Source organism: Lytechinus pictus, chromosome 15 (assembly GCF_037042905.1).
Source record: "Lytechinus pictus isolate F3 Inbred chromosome 15, Lp3.0, whole genome shotgun sequence".
Lineage (NCBI taxonomy): Eukaryota > Metazoa > Echinodermata > Echinoidea > Temnopleuroida > Toxopneustidae > Lytechinus > Lytechinus pictus.
Genome location: NC_087259.1, coordinates 21,843,120 through 21,863,766, shown reverse-complemented (window position 1 = coordinate 21,863,766; position 20,647 = coordinate 21,843,120). Strand labels below are relative to the sequence as shown.

At 39.4% G+C, this 20,647-nt stretch overlaps 1 protein-coding gene across 2 annotated transcripts; it reads right to left on the bottom strand.

Moving 5' to 3' along the window:
• Positions 1-2,325: 2,325 nt before the first annotated feature.
• LOC129277905 (F-box only protein 38-like) lies at positions 2,326-20,578 on the bottom strand. Of its 2 annotated transcripts, XM_064110345.1 has the most exons (10): positions 20,095-20,578; positions 16,709-17,655; positions 14,972-15,206; positions 14,009-14,182; positions 12,139-13,326; positions 10,768-10,937; positions 9,011-9,162; positions 6,504-6,598; positions 5,395-5,487; positions 2,326-3,282 (listed from the first exon to the last, which is right to left on the bottom strand). In XM_064110345.1, the coding sequence occupies exons 2-10, from the start codon at positions 17,609-17,611 to the stop codon at positions 3,110-3,112; spliced, it is 3,183 nt and encodes a 1,060-aa protein (XP_063966415.1). In that variant the 5' UTR covers positions 17,612-17,655; positions 20,095-20,578; the 3' UTR covers positions 2,326-3,109. The 2 variants fall into 2 exon arrangements, with proteins under 2 accessions (XP_063966415.1, XP_063966416.1); XM_064110346.1 differs by lacking the exon at positions 20,095-20,578 and having other exon boundaries at positions 2,460-3,282; positions 16,709-17,685.
• Between the last annotated feature and the right edge of the window lie 69 nt (positions 20,579-20,647).

The following is a 20,647-nucleotide window of genomic DNA, read 5'->3' as shown; positions in this document are numbered from 1 at the left end:
GGGCCAAGAAAGTGACGTATCCAAACAAAAAAATAAATAATAACGGCTCTTACTTATCACAAACAGCCTCTTGAGCTGTTAGCTAATACTCCTGTGATCCCTGCATAAAATAAAACTGTGTTATCGACTTTCTTTAATATGTAGTATGTTAAGCAGCTGACAAGACAGAACATCATATCTTTTATCAAAGTCTAAACAATCACTAGGCCCGGGTCTGAACCTCAACCTTCCATTCAGGATGTATCCTCTCTATGAATGAGTAACCATACCCACTTCTTTCTTTTCCTAACATTAGAATGAAAAACCTTGTGCATAATGATTACATTAAGTTTTAATAAAATAAAATATCCATTTGTGAGTGACCAAATCCTAGCTTTTACAATGTACAGTAGACTACACAAGTCAATCTTCCACAAGTCATATGATAGCCTATCCTGAGGAATTATTTCAGACCAGGATATATACAAGGTGGTTCCAAACCATGAATCTCTCCTTATTTTGCAATCAATGTAATGTAAAATTACCTTTTGACCCCTAGATGACCTTTGACCTTATCAACCTCATGTACATGTGAGGTATTAACCAATGATTGTTTGTACCAAGTCAAGTGTAAGTACAATTGATGCAGTATTAAAGAAATGAGAGCAATTTGAACAAAAAGTTGACCTTTTGACCCCTAGATGACCTTTGACCTCATACTCAACAGCACACAAGTGGTATTACCCAAGGATCATTTGTAATAAAGGTAAACACAATTTATGCAGTAATTAAGATATGAGAGCAATTTTAAAAAAACTGTTGGACTTTTGACCATTAGATGACCGTTGACCCCATCATCCTCAAACAACACACATGTGGTATTACCTAAGATTCATTTTAGCCAAGTGTGATCAAAATTGATGCAGAAATAGGGAAATCAGAGCAAGTTGCACAAAAACTTCAAAAAGGATTTATATGACCGTTGACCTTTTGACCCCTTGATGACCTTTGACCACATCATTCTAAAAAGCTCACATATGATATTATCCAGGGATCACATGTACCAAGTATGAACATAACTGATGCGGATATAAAGAAATGAGAGCAAGTTGAACAAAAACTTAAATGTTTTTGTAACAGACCAACAGAAAAAGTGATCCCTTCGTCTCTGCCGAACTTCGTTCAGGCGAGACAATAAAAGGTGTCTTATTTGCATCTTCTAAGTTGAATTTCATCCAAGTTAAATAGATTTGATTGGAAGATCAGGCAGATTTACCTGTACATACGTTTATTTGATTCAAATGACACCCTGGTTGTTTATTTATATAAAAAAAATCTACCACAGCAGCATCTGTGATTAAGTATTATGCCTGTGCAACGGTGTCTGTAGTATTCATTGATTGATTAATTAACAATACATGGCAAAGTCACTAAAACCTGTTTCATAGGGAAGCACTTCAATGATGACAAAGATACAAGGATTTCAGTAAAAAATTATCTGTAAAGGCCACCGCACACCTTACGGCCCGACTGGTCTGCGACTGGCTTGCGACTGAGTGAGGGGAGATGTGACGTCACAGCTCTTGTCAGCTTGAGAGTCGCGGACCAGTCAGAGACAAGTCGCATGGAAAATCGTAAGGATTTGACATGTCGAATCCTTATGACTTGATCGCAAGCTCAATCCAACTTCTAGCCAATCAGACAGCAAAGTTGCACGACGCGTATATGATATAAAACGTGTATACGCAGTAGTAAGCGCCATTTTCTCAGTTGCTATGGAAAAAGCAAAAAGCGCATAAGTGAGACGCAGACAGCAAGTAGTCGGATCGCAAGGTGTGCGGTGTCGAGGCTTATGACTACCTTGCGATTCATCTCTACTCAGTCAGTCGCAAGCCAGTCGGGTCGTAAGGTGTGCGGTGGCCTTAACAAATCACTGGCAATTCATTTCATGAAATTCTCCCATGAACATGCCTAGTGATTACTTTTCCTAGAAGATATTATACAGTTGTGCTCAAAAGTTACTGAACCCCACCACAAAATGCACTCCTTCATGCAGAGTGTTTGAATGTAGACAAGAACGCTACAATGTTCGGCGAGCCCTGACAAACAAACTTCCTTGGATGTAATATTTTTTCACCTGACTTTGCAATTAAATATTTTAAACATAGCAGAAATTTAACACTTTATGTTCATTATCTGGTGGGATTCACCAAATTTTGAGCACCACTAAATATACACTGTATATTTACAGATGCCCACGTACTACAAGATATCATATCTATTTGGACCCCTCAAAGAGTTATTGGTTATGCTATACACAAATAGTAAACTCTTTAAACATAGTTGCTCTCATCCAATCAAAGTGCATGATTTCAATAGCTTATAACATAAGCTTTTTTTAATCGAGGCCACATGCTCTCACATATGAAAGCACTTGACCTATAATATGTAATAAAAAAATATATAAAACTTTTCTTTTTCATAACTGATGAAGAGGAGATTACGGCTTCAACAAGCCACCCCTTGTTAAATACATTCAACTCATCCAGTAAAGAAACCAAATCAGAGATGATATAATCTTGTGCTTGGCACAGTTTATCAGCTCAATCTACCTCTTAAAGCAAAATAAGAAGCTTACAAGCAAGAGATAAAATTGTGTTCCCAAGCTGCAGGTCTTGCCAATAAAATATTTTCAATGTTATTTCCACATGCAAATCATTAGAAAAATAATTATTATCTTTGTAATAGCAATATAATCTAAAATTTCAAAGTGTAAAATGCTTGTAACCGCAGTCCCATTTACATATTTAGATGTAATAATATTCAGGCTTGGTAGGAGAAGCAAAGAAGCTATGTAATGGTAGGCATCAAATTGATTATTCCAAAAGCCATAACTCTCCTTTAGCATTGTACTTTGTACCCTTGTAAAAAAAAAGATCAGTGGGCATAAAACTTTCACTGTTAGTTTCCTCTTAGGAGAGGATCTATCAACTAATTTTAAATCATTAATTCGTATGCAATGATCAATGTAACAGTGTTTTAGTCATACATGTGCATAAAAACTTATTGCCATCCAGCTTTCCGAGCATGAAAACTAGTGTGCACATTTGCCATCAAAAGAAAAGAGCTGTCAACGATTATCAGTTGTAAACTCTCCATACATGGCAGCACCATCTTGGTCAGATGTTTGGATGTAAATGCAGAATATACTTGGAAAAATAGTCTGCTTCTCTTGTATCGCCATGGCGATAGGCTCAGCTAGACGTTCTCTCAGTATCTTGATGCTTTCATGGCGGTTTTTACCTAGGAGGACAAGAACAATATGAAATTGATTTTAATTTTCATAAGAGGCATAATCAAATCAAATCAAAATCAAAGCCGAGGTTATAATAATAGCAGGGCCCACTGGGAGAACAGTTTTCAGAACTGAAGTGGCTTCCCTGGGTTAATATGCCTATATCATTATTTTCATTTTCGAGGGGGGGAGGGCGGATTCGCCCTCTACATTTTTCACGATTAATCCGCCGCACAAAATTTTTAAACCGCTCCGCTCACTGACTTTTTACTTTCAAATCTCGCACAACTCTTGAGACCAAAATTGCGATGCCCGGGTACGCAGTTACGAAATTACGCAACATTATGTAAGTGCATGTTTCAGACCCAAAACTGCTCAAAAACGTGAATTCATGTACAATCCAATGCGAATTGTGTATTTCGCCAAAATTCATAAATGTACCATTATTTCTGCTTTTACCGATTAAACTTAATTAATTTTGTCTTGTTTATGATCAGAATTAAGTCTGCAACAATTTCCATCGAAAAAACAACAAGTGGAATGCCTCTGGCTGTCTCACCTGCATCACGCGATTCAATATAGCAGCAGTGCTGATTTTGAAAACTACTATAACTCGCACAAGATGTTCAGTGATACTTGGTTGCTCTTATTTCCACGTTTTATGAACCAGACCAATACACTTATAGAGATATGATGGCAATTCAACAAATACCCCCAACGTGGCCAAAGTTCTTTGACCTTACATGACCTTTGACCTTGATCATGTGACCTGAAACTCGCACAGGATGTTCAGTGATACTTGATTACTATTATGTCCAAGTTTTATGAACTAGACCAACACACTTTCAAATTTATTGCTGTAATTCAACAAATACCCCAATTTGGCCAAAGTTCATTGACCCTAAATGACCTTTGACCTTGATCATGTGACCTGAAACTTGCACAGGATGTTCAGTAATACTTGATTACTATTATGTCCAAGTTTCATGAATCAGATCCATAAACTTTCAAAGTTATGATGGTAATTCCACAGATACCCCCAATTCGGCCAAAGTTCATTGACCCTAAATGACCTTTGACCTTGGTCATGTGATGTGAAACTCATGCAGGATGTTCAGTGATACTTGATTAACCTTATGTATAAGTTTCATGAACTAGGTCCATATATTTTCTAAGTTATGATGACATTTCAAAAACTTAACCTTCGGTTAAGATTTTGATGTTGATTCCCCCAACATGGTCTAAGTTCATTGACCCTAAATGACCTTTGACCTTGGTCATGTGACATGAAACTCAGGCAGGATGTTTAGTAATACTTGATTAACCTTATGGCCAAGTTTCATGAACTAGGTCCATATACTTTCTAAGTTATGCTGTCATTTCAAAAACTTAACCTCAGGTTAAGATTTGGTGTTGACGCCGCCGCCGCCGTCGCCGTCGGAAAAGCGGCGCCTATAGTCTCACTCTGCTATGCAGGTGAGACAATAAAAAACAAAAAGTCGAAAAACAGAAAAATAAATAAGAAATCAAAAAACAATAAAATACATAGGAAAAAAATTGCGATACCAAAGTTTTTTTGAAGAACATTTGATCGGGATCCTACAAAGAGTCTGTGAATAAAAAATTAGCGTTTTAGGGCCATATGATAGTTGATTAGAGCAAATGTTTTATTTCATGCATAAAAAAGCATAATCAATTCATTAAATGATTTTTTTTTATTATTTCAAAAAGATTAACCATACAGCCTTGTGGATTTTGTCGCACACTACCACTGTGCAAATTTTTGTGGCGCTCACGCGATAAAAGGCAGAGATCTTAGGGATCCGCCCCCCCCCCCTATGAGAGTGGTCCCAATAACCCGGCTCTTTTAGGGTTAAAGAAACAACAAAATAATTGATTACAACTGATACAAAATATGATTGCCTAATATGGTGAACAAGCCTCTTTATTAAAGAATAATTAAATTTTTGAATGACAAAGAGAATTGATTTTTAAAAAGAAAATCACAAAAACTGGTTAAAAATGCTCACCATGTGGGAATTTTTTGAGGAAATAATAATTTCATGAAAAAATGGCAAATAAAAGCAATTTAAAAAATGAAAATGAGTAAAAATGCTCACCACATGAGGGAGGGACTCCGAGCTGCCATAGATTACTCTCCAGGAGAGGTTTCATCCATGGTAGGTCTGTCATCACCTTCAACTTCTCATCTTCTGTCAAGTTAAAAGAAGAAGAGGTCAATCAAAGACAAACTCTGGTATTGGTAACAACAGAATATACATGTACAATGTTCACAGAATTGAACAAAACTTACACAGAATTATGAATACATGATAACTACCAACAATTTTTGAGGAAAACATATAATTACAGAGTTATGAGCAAATGAAGATCAGAAAAATTACTGAAAATGCCATCCGTTTATAGTGTGGTCCCACGTGCTGTTTCCTGGGTTAGCTACACCAGGAGAAGCATGTGGTAATGAAGTGAATATAATTTCAAGCAAGCCTGAATTATTTCAATTGAACTTTAATGTTCTAAATAAGGATTCTGGCATATGATAAACACTTTAGATTTGCTTCTAACCACTTCCTATTGAAAGTAGATTTCTACACCAGAACTCGACCTGAGCTATAAAATGGGATAAATATACGCTGTCGCTGTAAGTAACTATAGTCTCGCTCTGCTATGCAGGCGAGAAAAAAAAGCAGAAATGGAGCAAGAGATAAAAAAAAAAAGGAAATTTCGATCAGTCAGAAAAAGAAAAACAGCAGATTTTTGCTAAACAGCAGATATTTCACAGGCCTGATGTATGTGAAAGCATTTTCAATTTGAGAAATCATTCTGATCCTATTTCAGTACAACAGTAATGTGTCACACACATTTATAGCAATTAAGGTATTACTGGCTTTCCATAGCTGAGTGTAACTAGAATCTTTCACAACTCTCTATTCTATTACATCTGGGTCCCATCTCACAAAGAGCTGCAATTGATCAAACCAATTTCAACTATGGCAAGCCATCGATGTTATAATTCTTCACATAGGTGCACAGGTGATGTACTGTCCTGTAAACAAAACGGAGCACCGTGATTGGTCAAAACAATGACGCATGAATGAGGCACACACAGAGAACACTTTAACCACTACTCTAAATTACAGCTCTGCTGGCTTTCCATAGTTGAAATTGACTGGATCAATCACATCTCTAAGAGCCCTTAATATCTTACCAAACACCATGAGATCTGGAGCAACTCCCTCCTCATTGTCCCCACAGACAGCACTGCGATAAGCTTGTTTTATATTTCTTTCAAATAACAGAGTCCTGTACACACACAAAAAAAATGAATGAAACATGGTGAGTGAACCCTACTTCCCCTTGAGAAAATAAAAACCGTTTTGGTAGACTTTATGTAAGTTTTACATAATGGAATTCACCCTCATGTATTGGGGTGGGGGTTACAAAACAAGTCTGAGTAAATGCACACATCTTTCCGACTAATGCAGTGATGCATGATATACCACATGCAACTGGGAATTCAAATATGATTTTTAGTGACATTTAATCTTTGCAACACCCCCCCGGGGGGGCCACTTCCATTGACGAGTGGATACCATGCGCGACCATGGGGTCTCGAAAAGCACCCTAAACACATATTTTCCATATTCTGAAAATGCACCCCTTAACCATGTTAACAAGTATTGGCGTGTGAAACCCTACCCTTAACAAGTATTGGAAACAAAACGATACTCTTGGCAAGTATTCCCTGAATTTGAACCCCTAAACAAGTACAGCGATATTTCAATTGTTATGCCACGGCCGACGTTGGTCGTCGGTTTTACCTACATCATTGGATTTAGCACAGCCCAACCTCGCGCAAATTGTACACTTAACACGTAGTGTTGACTCTTGGGGCAAAAAGTACATCCTTTATAAAGCATTTTAGTCTTAATTTTTTATACCCTCGCAAATTTGACCCTAAACACGTAGCTTTCCTATCGAAAATAGATACCTTTTTTCATTATTTTAGTGTTTTTGACACCCTTATTAGGTTATGTACGTAACGTGCCCTATCTTGAAAAAGACATCCTTTTTACGTGTTTTTTGGGTCGCGCATGGTGTCCACTCGTCAATATAGGTGGCCCCCCTGGGCACCCCCCCCCCCTTGAAGTATTCTATCACAGATTCTTCAGTTATCAAGTGAACTAATCTATTAGAAATATACATCTATGACCTTTGACCCTGCCAATCAAATATACTTTATTTCCATTCTTATTGGTGTACAGAGTTAGGTGAATTTTTTTCATTATTTTCTATGTATTTCATTGATTTCACTGTTTCACGTTGTTTCACATGCACTCAATTCATAGGCAAGAGGAAAAATCATGCACCTATGAATTTCAAGTTGAAAACACAAGTCACAGGGAAACTGTGGGCCATTTTTCATCTGAAGAACCTGTATAAAATGCATTCCTTTATGAAAGTCCCTTGCCCAAGTGTCACAGTAGGCGGTGCTGCACCATCCCGAGTTTGCTCAATCTCGAGATTTTAGCCCGATCAGCCCTCTTCGCGATTAATCTCGAGATTCGAGAAACCCCGTCTGCACCATCCCACGAGGAGCTATATCTGCTCGAGCGAGGCAACAAGCCCGATATTCCGGGCATGCGCACTTTCGGATCTTGGAGTTTCAACGGCCCGCGCTTTTGAATAACTTCCCGCGATATGCAAGCAATGAACTCCTTTCACTAGTACTTTCGCCGAATTCAACCGGTGTTATGCAACAATCCTTTCAGCTCAGCGAGTGAAGATATGATGGCGGAGTAGGAGGCAACGACAGAGAGAGAGAGAGAGAGGGAGAAGGAGGAAAGAAATGCTATTTGCTCACATTTTGCGAAGGAATAAGACAACACTGCTGTCAGTGTTGTTATTGAATATGACCATCGTCGATGCGATGAGCGCCTCCCCCTTCGGTCTGGTCTCTCCCGGGGTCTCTCCCAAAATCCATTCACTGGTGAGGACACCATCGTTGCTTATGAACGCTATTCGCATGTATAAAGTTGACTTTCGCACGTGTTTGTTTTGACCAAGGCGGAAGTGGAACGCGAATTGCATTATGGACTGACGTCATGAATAAATTACCCCGAGTCCAATCTCGAGTGTGTCTGCACCGACGAATTAGCGGGATAATTCGCAAAATAGCGCGCTATTTTGCAAATAAACCCGAGTTGACTTGGGATTGCAATCTCGAGATTAATCCTACGAACTAGCGCGATAATAGCGTCTGCACCGCCAACTATCTCGAGATTTTTCAGATCGGGTTAGTTTGCCGGATCAGAAATAGCGCGCTAATTTGAAACTTCGGGATGGTGCAGACGGCCCTAGTTTTGCTCTCAAAATGTAAACAAGACTTGAGAAAAGGTCATGAAAGTTTTGTTGCGACTTTATAATATGATACCAAGTATCAAAGCACAGTTGAGTATATGCACATAGTAACTGCGCTATATAAATGGACATATTATATTATTATTATTGAAAGTAATAAAAACTTCACCACTGAATCACTTTAGGGACAATGTTAACCCATTGGAGAGAGAATGATTTTGCGATAACACATTTTAGCCTGCATATGCATGGGCTCAGTCTTTAATGGATTACAGAACAATCCGATAGTGTTATCAATGCATCACTGATAAACAGCATCTCCACCTATAGACTTTAGTGTATGGTTTGACTTACTGATTGAGACCAGAGAGGATGTTCGCCCAGTCCCATACTGCTGAGCTGTGGTGAGCCTGAGGTGGTGTCGTATGATCCAATATGAGTAAGGCGTTGTGATTCAAGCTGCTCACTTTATTCTCAAAAGCACCCGCGATCTCATCAATTGCCATCTGTATTCAAAATGATCAAGGTACCAAAAGAACATGAGCATATACACGGTTTAAGCATAAGAGATAGTGTAGTTGTGAAGTACATTCATTTATCTAATTGGTTGAAGCTACCAGCATAAATGCACTAATGGCTGCTGTCGAGTGTAGTGAAAATATGAAGCAGGGAAAATAATTACTTGGGGATTATAGGGAGATTCTGCCAATGAAATGCTCAATAGAGCACTAGGAAATACAAAAAAGAGCCCCCCAAAATCTCAAATAGCCCAGTCCTTTAAGGGTTAAAGGTGGTGCCTCTGTGCAAAACCTACAGAATATAACCAGGGGGTGTTTCATGAAAATAGTCAGCACTGACTAAATTATCAATTCTGTCGCATTGCCCTTCCTTTCTGGACAGATGCACATGGTGGCATAACAATGTTCTTTTGGCTATTAAGAGAATGATAAAAGAACTTTTACAAGCAACTTCAATCTTTATTCAGACCTAGGTTATTCTGTAGCAGGGGACACCATCCCTCCCCTATATCTTTGTTACAAGCCAACGACCTGACATGGTCGCAGTTTGTGAGGATACAAGAAAATGCTTTTGGTAGAGCTTACAGTCCCTTTGAGACTAATGTTCAGAACGCACATGAAAGAAAGTGCGAAAGCTACAAATGTTTGTTATCGGACTTTCATGAAACCGATTACTCTATTTCTTTTAAAACTATCGAAATAGGGACAAGAGGTCACATATCCACTGAGAATAAAGCAAGACTTAAGCCATTGATTAGGATGTGTAGTTGTGACCAAGGAATTTGATAAATGTTACAAGTACGCATGCCCTTTTATCATCTTTCCTTATTTTTTACAGTAAGAAGGACCAAGAACAAAATCTTATGTTAAAATATCAATTTTTTCAATAGTCAACTCATCTGGTATTTTGCTCTGAAAGCCCATATCCACACTATGTTTCACAGTATAAACTGAATTATCGAATTTGTTTTTGTCCTCTTTCCTACCATCATTTAATGTTTAATATTATGTTGTTATTATTATGTATAATATTGTTACCATAACGGATGTACTAAATGCTCCATTGTCGATATCATGGTTGATGTATCTTTGCTCATATAAGCAAGTCCCAATTAAAGCAGATTCTTTTAATGTTAATGCAAATTTATCTATTCAGTTTTATTGTATGATTGCTTTTTGTTTGCAATCACTGTGTTATCTCTTCGTAATTTCACGTTTTAAGTACATTCCAATCTGCCTTGAACCAGTATAGGTTCATCATTCGTGTACTGCTTCTCTCTGAAATAAAGAAATGATTACAATCAAAGTATGCCCTACAAAAATGCAACCTTGCTCTAAAAATATCAAAATTTAAGGCCTCTTGACCAAAGAGCTATGCAAAGACATTCAAGTTATAACACTAACTTGAACTCCATAAAAAAATGCTATTTTGGAACTATGCCAACCAATGGTAATTTGCATGGAATCCTTCAACTTGATTACCTTTGGGAGTCAGGGTGTTAAAACAGGCCGCTTTCAATATAGCTTTATCAGCAGGTGTCATGACCATTAACTCTTTCAAGACCGTGTTTTTTTTTTTTAATCCCGACTTACACGTGACATAGGTCTAAATCTGACGACTCTGCCAGCCCTTGCACAACTTAACATGAGTTCATCTATGGTGGGTCCATATTCCATCTTTGGACATTGTTCGAACTGCACTTTACTCAGCCTACTTGTCCTGTTAGACAGACTCAGCTTCTTGAAGATTGGCAGATGGTGACCTAGTGGTAACAAGCAGAACACAGATGATAGCATTACTACTGCTCTATTAGCCTTGACTTTTATACCTTGCCTTACTGCGTGCATCTCTCAGGTATGCCAGTGGCAAATTGCTCTTGGGCCTGAAAATTTGTTTGTGAACTAAATTGATGTGCGCTAAATCCTTTCGGCTCTGGGATTCTTAGATGCTCTTTGGTGCATTCTGAGCATATCTGAGGGATATTTTTTCTTCATATCTAATCCAATTTTGGGGTCATTTTTTTTTATACAAAAATAAAAAATACATAAAACACACACAGATACGATCGATCTACATGTACATGTAAATACAATTACAAACTTACTCAAACCATGCAAGCTCGGGTCTCTGGCAAGGCGAAAAATTCATGTAAACTCATGAATTCATGTATTGTAAACACTCACAATGGCAATCCAATATCGGTAACAAAATAAATGAATTTGTAAAGTTCCGATGGCTGCCGTACTGACTACAACTCCGTCGTTTGCATGTTCCATCACACTTTCCAGACAATAATGTGGTATCATATTCTCCAGAGAAATGAAAAGTACCAAAAATAAAGAAGTCACAGTGCCCTAAAACTCTGTATTTTTGCTTCGTTCTCACTCGGTTGACTCGATCGACTCACCACACTCTCCATCTCTCAGGCTCAGCGCTTCAACTACTGCCACACGCTGTTTGCATCGGTATACCTAACCCAGGGAGCTCACTGAGTTACCGTATACCGTGTGCATCGCGAATGCATGGCCATGGCATGCATGAGATCGCATTAGTTTTGCGTGACAGTCGTTTTGCGATGTTCTCATGCCCAAATACACCGAACATACTTAAGAAGTTATCCCAATATCTCACTATGATACTTTGAATTATAGCCAAAAGAGAAATATAAGTTGGCATTCAAAGATGCACAATAGATCTGATCACCATGTGGTTTCTGTCATGATGGTCTTAGTGTGTGCAAGGATAAGGAACTTTGTTCCTTCCTTCATTGTTAAGGTTCCTTGTATAATATTGTATGGGTAAAATATCTTCTCTATCTTTTCTTTTGGGTGACCTGTTTTTATAAGCTCTCCTTAGTCATTGTGTTCTATTTCTCACTTTATTAATTTTGAGGGAATAAGTATACTTTGATGGATATAGCCAATTTATGAATTTTAATAAATTATATTTGGTAGATAGCTCACCTTGGATGTGTATCAGATTTGGACAATCCTGTACTTCAATATGGGAGATTCCACAATCATTGAAAGTGGCAGAGATTAAAGAGTCCGAGGCACATCTGAAAACCAAGACTGGGTCTGCCTCCATGACAGGGTCACTAGTACTTGTGGCTTGGTCACACATCATTGGGGTTGGATCTAGAGGGGACGACTGAGCGTCCTTGTGCACTTGGACACCAACGCTGTTACATGGACCATCAATGGCAGAAACAAATTTATCATGCATGGATGGAAGAGACGAGAATTCGTCATCCTCATCGTCATCGTTGCTTAGGTCCTGCATCATTGTTCCATGGATGGGGCACGATCCAGCCATTGACATAGCTGATGTGGAGGCATCTCTGAAATTCTTCTTTGGGGTGGTTCTCTCAAGGTTTACATGGGATTCTGAAGGTTGGTCGATTTCATTTCTATTGTTATCTCTTGATACTAGTTCCCTAGACCCTATTTCAACTTGATATGTGGAACGAGTTAGAGATGTAGAGGAATCTTTTTTATTATGCAACCTTGAGTGGATGCTTTCTTCGGAGTCATCCAATGTCCGATGCGCTTCCATAGAAGTTGATGCCTGTCCAGAGTTTCTTGATGATATTGCATTTGATGATGATGATGCTAATTGTTGATTGAGAGGTAGTTCTTCAGATGTGTTTCTGTTTGGTGGGGTGATGTCACTAGGGCCTGCCAAGTGATCATCTGGTATTCCAAATAGATCTATGGCTGGCTGTATCTGGTTTGATTGTCTTTCTGGCTCTTCCAATTGGACCTGTTCCATATTCTGCTGAGGACCATCTTGGATCTGCCTGTTATGCCCCCTATCCGCATTGCCCTGCTGCTGCCTAGGTGCTTCTTGATTGATAGGTGCTACATCTGGTACCGGGACTTCAGCCTCGTTCTGGTGCTGTGGAGGACGCTGAGCCCCAGGATTCTGCATAGCAACAAGAGCTGATGAAACACCGATACCTGTTCCTGCACTTAGACCCACCCTAGAGCATCCCTTGGGTGGATTCGGGAACATACGCTCGAGGTAGATGTCCTCCAGGTTCGGGAGCCACTCTATGAAATGAGAAAGGGACTGGTAGTCGTTGAGTTGGATCCTATGACAGTGGCGTAGATGAAGAGATGTCAGTTGTGACCAACAGGTATCAACAGGCTCTGAAAAGCAAGATACACAGAAACAAAAGAAAAAAAATAAATGATGGCTAGAATCACCAGATATGAAAGATATTCATGTGCATGCATAACACTAAGGTCAACCAATGACAAAGGGAGAGAGATAGGCAAAGAACAAGAGAGATTCAAGACAAGATGAAATAGAAATACAAAGAGGGGACAGGACATATGGCAGGAGATTAAGTGAGAGTGAGAGCAGGAGAGAGGGGACAGACAAGTGAGAGTACACAAGAGCAAGAGAACAAGGGAGTGCTCAATAGAACAAGAGAGTGAGAGATAGCAGGGGGCAGATGACAGGAGAGGGTGCATGAGAACAATAAAGAGAGACACACACACAGAGAGACAGAGGAACAAATAAGAGCAGATAGTCCATGAGAACTTAGAGAGCTGGAAAGAGAGACAGACAGAGAGAGACAGATGGTGCAGATCAGGCCATGTTTTTTTGTTTGTTTCATCTTCATCTCTTTTTTTGGGGGGGCTACTTTTCAAAACCTACTTTCTAAATTTGCAACACTGGAGAGGCTTTAACACTGCAGAGAATTGAGATTTTCCAGGGCATTTTTTCATTTATTTTCCAGGGCTGTTTTGAGCATTTCAGGGGTAATATTGCCCTAGACAAGAGAGAGCGCATGCAAGAAAGAAAAAGAGAGAGAGAATGACTTACCAACATCCAGCCATGTCCTTGGGTACCTGAGATGAGGGCAGTTATAGACAGCGAGAGAGGAGAGATTTGGCAAGACCTGTCCCATGGCTTTCATGCCCATATCAGTCATTACAGCAGGGTTTTCATTGATCTCCACAAGACCTTTGCTTATTAACTCCGCTGAAGTGTACTTCCCTGAAATTAAGAACACCATACAACCCATGATTTACAAAGGCTTGTTACGATACAGAGCAACAAAATTTAGCATCAAAGCTCAGAAACATCTATAAGTCAACTGGATACAAGGCTAAAACAATGTTGCAGACTGAAGACACTGCATGAGACATTTTTCTGTCATTATACTCTCTTTAATTGGCAAACACTGAAAAAAAAGTTGCTCTTATCAAATGTGGTGAGCTACTGTTAACGAAGGTGTCAAGTGGGCACAAACCACATGGAATGTGTAACTGGCTGACAAGACAGCTTGGAGGAAGACAAGGGGCTTGCAACTTTTACTCACGTAATCCTGCCACGGCGCACTATCACGTTTTGAGTACTTTCGTAAAAATGCGTCCTGTAATCTACGAAGTGTATAAAGGTCTGAACTTTGTAATTTTGCACATTGCAAGCACTTGTTAGTAGACTAATCATGACGTCATCATCTACTCAACGACCTCAGATCAGACACCGGTATGAAGGGACTCTTTCACGGCAACCCGGGCGTGGTGATGTCGGCAACCCAAACATGACAGGCATATCTCACCAGTCACCATATTTCATACATTATTAGCAATTACTATAACTGTGGTATTATCATTTATTCCAACTTATCTCACTATCAAGTTTTTTTCCAACCCTGGGAGTAAGGGTAATACAATCATTGCCAATTTGAGGAATTAAAACAGGGGATTGATTTCCTTCATAACCTTATTGAAGTTGCGAGTGATTTGGGTTAAGGTTTCTGATAGCACAGGCTTTTCTTACCCGAGTTTGACCATGGATCCACATAGCCCAAATGAAGATTCTTCAGATTAAGGAACTTGCACTCGATTGCTCTGAACGCCAAGAAGAGGCTGTCTCGGGTAAGGCATGGCTGTATACTGAGACTCTCAAGGGTCTTGTCAGCAGCAAGTAGGAGGTGACCAAGATCCTGCTCAGTACAGTTCTTGCATCCGCTGATGATGATGGTTTTCAGATTGCGAAAACCATGGTATTGCTCCTACAGGGATAGTGAAAGGAAGTGAGGTTTAAATAGTTTTTACAGTAAATTGTGAAAACCACATGCTCCTACAAGTACTAAAGAGGGGATAGTTTTTACAATGTTAAAAATATAGCAATGCTCCTACAAGGACAGGCGGGAAGGATGCTATGATTGCTATAAATATTAAAGCTTATCTAACGTAACAGATTTAGGCAGTAGTTTGTGTAAAGTAGCCCCCTGAAATAATTTTTTTCTTAATCGCCTGGTGAAAAGCATGGTGAATCTCTTAAAAGGGTGAGGGGAAGAAAGTCGATGTGTGGTATTAAAGAGGAAGGTGTTGAAAACATGAAATACATAGTTGCAACAAAATTGCACTGTCGAACGTGTCAATAATATTCCATTAAACCACAACAGACAATGGCAACATCAATCCAATTAAATTCTGATTAATTTTGGTGTAAAAAACACATAAGAATATAAACAAGTGGAATGCCTCTGGCCGTCTCACCTGCATCACGCGATTCAATATAGCAGCAGTGCTGATTTTGAAAACTACTATAACTCGCACAAGATGTTCAGTGATACTTGGTTACTCGTATTTCCACGTTTTATGAACTAGACCAATACACTTATAGAGATATGATGGCAATTCAACAAATACCCCCAACGTGGCCAAAGTTCTTTGACCTTACATGACCTTTGACCTTGATCATGTGACCTGAAACTCGCACAGGATGTTCAGTGATACTTGATTACTCTTATGTCCAAGTTTTATGAACTAGACCAACACACTTTCAAATTTATGGCTGTAATTCAACAAATACCCCAATTTGGCCAAAGTTCATTGACCCTAAATGACCTTTGACCTTGATCATGTGACCTGAAACTTGCACATGATGTTCAGTAATACTTGATTACTATTATGTCCAAGTTTCATGAATCAGATCCATAAACTTTCAAAGTTATGATGGTAATACAACAGATACCCCCAATTCGGCCAAAGTTCATTGACCCTAAATGACCTTTGACCTTGGTCATGTGACGTGAAACTCATGCAGGATGTTCAGTGATACTTGATTAACCTTATGTATAAGTTCCATGAACTAGGTCCATATATTTTCTAAGTTATGATGACATTTCAAAAACTTAACCTTAGGTTAAGATTTTGATGTTGATTCCCCCAACATGGTCTAAGTTCATTGACCCTAAATGACCTTTGACCTTGGTCATGTGACATGAAACTCAGGCAGGATGTTCAGTAATACTTGATTAACGTTATGGCCAAGTTTCATGAACTAGGTCCATATACTTTCTAAGTTATGCTGTCATTTCAAAAACTTAACCTCAGGTTAAGATTTGGTGTTGACGCCGCCGCCGCCGCCGCCGTCGCCGTCGGAAAAGCGGCGCCTATAGTCTCACTCTGCTATGCAGGTGAGACAAAAATGGACTGGACAATACATGCAATTCAACATATCAAGCATAGAAAGTACATTAATGGAGAAAAGAATCTTAAGCCTCACCCCTGCTGATTCTTCAACTGTATGCTGTATCAGTCCCCCTAGGAATGGTACACGAACCAATTCCAACCTTTCAAGATTTAGGCAGCGAGCCAAGTTGTCAATGAGAGCCACATACTTGAGAGCATTCAGAGGCCCAAAGCAGTTTCTCATCACAAAAGTTCTAAGTGCTGGACAGACGAAGTTCTGGAAAGGCTGAGAACTGGTGAGTTCTACCCATTCTAAGATGATCTCCTGCACATGGGGTGTTTGTGGCAATTCTGGAAGTGTCACTCCAGTCAGGTGGAGTTTCCTGATGTGGTAGTCAGGAATTAGAGTAAAGTACGGCCGACAGTCAGCTTCAAATGAACTCCCTCTGTTTGAGAAATCCCCTAAATCTAGCTCTGGCATCTCCTCCACGAGTGCATCAGCCAAGTCAAGACTAGAAATCTCAACCTGACGCAGGTGGCTGCATTTCTTCAACTCCTTGACCATACCCTGCATCATCTGATCTGACCTATTCAGATGCCGATGAAGTCCTTCCATTTCAGGATAGATGTGCAGCCCCCGGATGACTTCCACCTTGGGACATCGCTTCAGAAGCTTTGTGAAAGAGGATAAGCAAAATCCCCTGGGAATATATCCATACCATTTGTGTTCTGTCAAGTCAAACTCTTTCACCACATTGAGGTAAGAAAGCACAGCCAGCTGGAAGTGATGGTTCAACCTTTCGCATGAGATGACAGTCCTAACGGGTAGATAACAAAATATTTTTTCTAGCAGTTCTAGAGAGAGTTGGCTGATGAAGTCTTCTTTTAAGATATTCTCTGTCTGAAGATCCTCATCCTCCAGGGAGATGGAATCTTCTCCTCTACTCATCCTTGTTTTCATTCGTTTATGAACACTCTTGGACTTTGCCTTCGGCATCTTTGCTTGTGGTTTCCACTAGGTCCAGTTTTCACAACCAATTCCTGTTTTGAAAACAGAAATAACAGAAAATTAAGTCCAAGACATTGAAATCAAATTGCTGAAGTCTAAGAGAAATAGGGCATCTCAATGGGCTCGAAACTAATTCTAAACAAAGTAAAAAGTTAGATCTAGAGTCTACAGAATAGTGACCTAGCTACATGTAGCTAGTGTAGATCTAGTTTGTTTGAGATAGATCTATCTCAAAATTAAGTGGCACCCTTATTTATTAATTTATGTTAATTGTTGGGTAACAGACAGGCTCCGTAAATACAAGAGAAAAAAGATGAACATGCAAAGGGTCAACTTGGTCAATTTAAAGTAAGATTCTGACTTAGTTAGTTAAACTTTTTCTTGGAAGTAAAAGAGAAAAAAGATGTACGTATGCAAAGGGTCAACTTGTCAGGTTAAAGTAAGATTCTGACTTAGTTTCTGATTCTGAACTATTTCCCAACACCCCCTAAACGAGTTTTTCTCTGTGTGCAAAATACCCCCCTAAACAAGTTTTTCACAGGTTTCATTTACATTTTGGCCCCTAAACAAGTTGTCGCGTGGACATGCAGAGAGGTGACAAATTTCACAACCGTTTTCCCGTTTCCCAGGGTCATTGCTTTACAATCAGGAAAATCCTGAACACTTTCCAGAAAGGAGGAAAAAGGCCCTAGGAAAAACCTTTGGGAAAAAACATACACGAAGGCCTAAACACGTTTGGCTAGTCTTTAAAAAAAAGTTTTAAAAAGAAAAAAGCTTTGAAAAAATATAGCCTAGACCTAGAGCTAAATATGATTGACCCCGCGATTGACCATTGACCAGTTGTTGTTTTAGCTTATACGGCACGTAGTAGTGAATATTTGCGCCAGCATAATTTGCGATAATTTTTATATAACTTTTTCTGTACTTAAATCAATTCAGTAAAAAGAAGGTATAGCGCTGCATTATTTGTGCAATTTTGGGAGAATCACAACAGACTGTCATCACAAATCACTTAACCACTTTAGATGTATTTTCTGGCCAAGCCCGGATCAGTACAGCACTACATTGATCAAGTTTCTCGGCTTCTGCATGCTGCGCATGCGTAGTCTTAGGGCCCCCCAATACCAGTCAAGGCAGTGTGGTGTCTGTTGACGAAATGATCTCCTTCATCCAAGTTTCGAAATACAAAATGAGTATGGTGAGACTACCACATATCGACCTCCTCTTTTGAAACCGACCACCTTGCGCGCGTTAAAATTATTGCGTAATATATATTACAAACGATACGCGCGGGAGAGTAGGCGCAGTGTCCATAGAAACGGTAAGAATCAATTTTACGAGAAAAAAAGAAGCAACAAAAAGTAAAAAATTAGTAGAATTAATCAAAATTGTATTGACCAGACCCAAACCCCGCTGAAAAACCAAGAAATCCGATAGGAAACGGCTTTAGAACAAATATCCGTCGTCAATCGTCGAATCATGTGCCGGAGCTCGCAGTGGAAGTAGTGAGACGATAATTTAGCATGTTGACATCATAGAACTGATTTTGAAGAGTAAAAATATTTCGCCACCGTGACAAGAATCGGCCGTAAACTTAGCGTAACGCGGGTGGTCGGTTTCAAAAGACGGGTGCAAATGAGCAAATGTAAAATCGTCGTATCCGTTGTTTGTCGATATATACGCGGATTGAATCGAAGTCGCCGAGCGAAACATGGGAATCTGATCTGCTAAATTTTCTGCACAAATGAGACGAAAACTGGGTAAAATTGATGAATATTTTCGCAGATACGATGCTTAGAAGATTAGGTGGTCGATAAGGGGTAGTTCCAACCATACAAAATGGTTAGGTTCAAGACAATGCAAACGTTCCGAGTCTTGTGCAGTTATCGTGCATTTGGTTAACTTTCACACTTCATAGTTTATTCAATAAATTAAATGATTACAAATTAAACTCAGATAATACAAAAGGCCTATGTAATGCAGATATTAATAATATTAATAATATCGACACGTATATAATTATTGTTCAGATTTTAACAATTTTTTCTGCAAATTCTGAGGATGTCTAACAGTGAGTTTAACAATTTCTAACCATGCTAACATTTCTGCAAAACTTAGGAACAAAAGAAACACCAACAAAAGCATAATTTTTTTATAGTTACCCAAAAGTTTGTCTCACTGAGAAGCCCATTTGTTTTGTGTGAGGATGACAAAAAAATGGGTAATTTTTATGAGGAATCTGCTTATCATATTTTTATTTGCCACCAAGTTAATTGTTTTGCAGCAAATTAAATGTAAACCATGTAAACAAAGGAAATGGGTCTCCCAAACTGGAGACTGTCTCTGAAATTGGATACCCGAATTCTTTACAAAAGTCTCTGATATTGGACCTCTCTCATGGGAGTCAGTCTCTGAGTCCCATATTGGCCGTGTGCCTGGCTCTACTGACATACCGTCCCGGCATACCGTACCGTATTTGGTGAGTGGAGACAACGTAGTTAGCGGAACGACCGGTGTACAAAGACGCTTTTAGCCCCTATTGTGAGATTGATATCCTCCAATTTTCAAATCTGTGGAAGGGTTGAGCAAGCTGCATGCAATCATGCACTTCCCAAATAACAAATGAAAATCACCAATGAAGTCAGGCATCAGATACTGAGATAGATGATCAGGCTCAGGGCGAGTCTCTTTTTTGAAATTTGAGTTTGAGTCTTTCTGCATGCAGCCACAGAAATAATTGAATATTCCTTTGGCTTTGCTTGGAACATGTTGTTGCACCCCTAACTTAGCTAGAAATAGCTGTACCGGCATATGGCCATGATATTCTGACAGGAAACTACACGGGAAATAAACACAGCATGCACAAGACAGCAGTCAGCGGTGCATGCAGTGTCAGTGTGTAGCAGCTCACAATATGGCGCATGCATATACCGTACTCGACTCGCGCGATCGCCCTCGATCGAGCGAGCTCGCGCTAGTTAGCGCGCCTATCGCCAGGCGTATATCGGGTACCGGTACGGTCGG

Excerpts from the sequence above, each read along its gene's own strand:
- LOC129277905 (XM_064110345.1), bottom strand. The coding sequence starts at position 17,611 with ATGCCGAAGGCAAAGTCCAAGAGTGTTCATAAACGAATGAAAACAAGG. Across the intron at positions 13,327-14,008 it reads AAGGACATGGCTGGATGTTG|AGCCTGTTGATACCTGTTGG; the intron begins GTAAGTCATTCT and ends CTTGCTTTTCAG. Across the intron at positions 9,163-10,767 it reads GATTTAGACCTATGTCACGT|ATGGCAATTGATGAGATCGC; the intron begins GTAAGTCGGGAT and ends TTTTGAATACAG.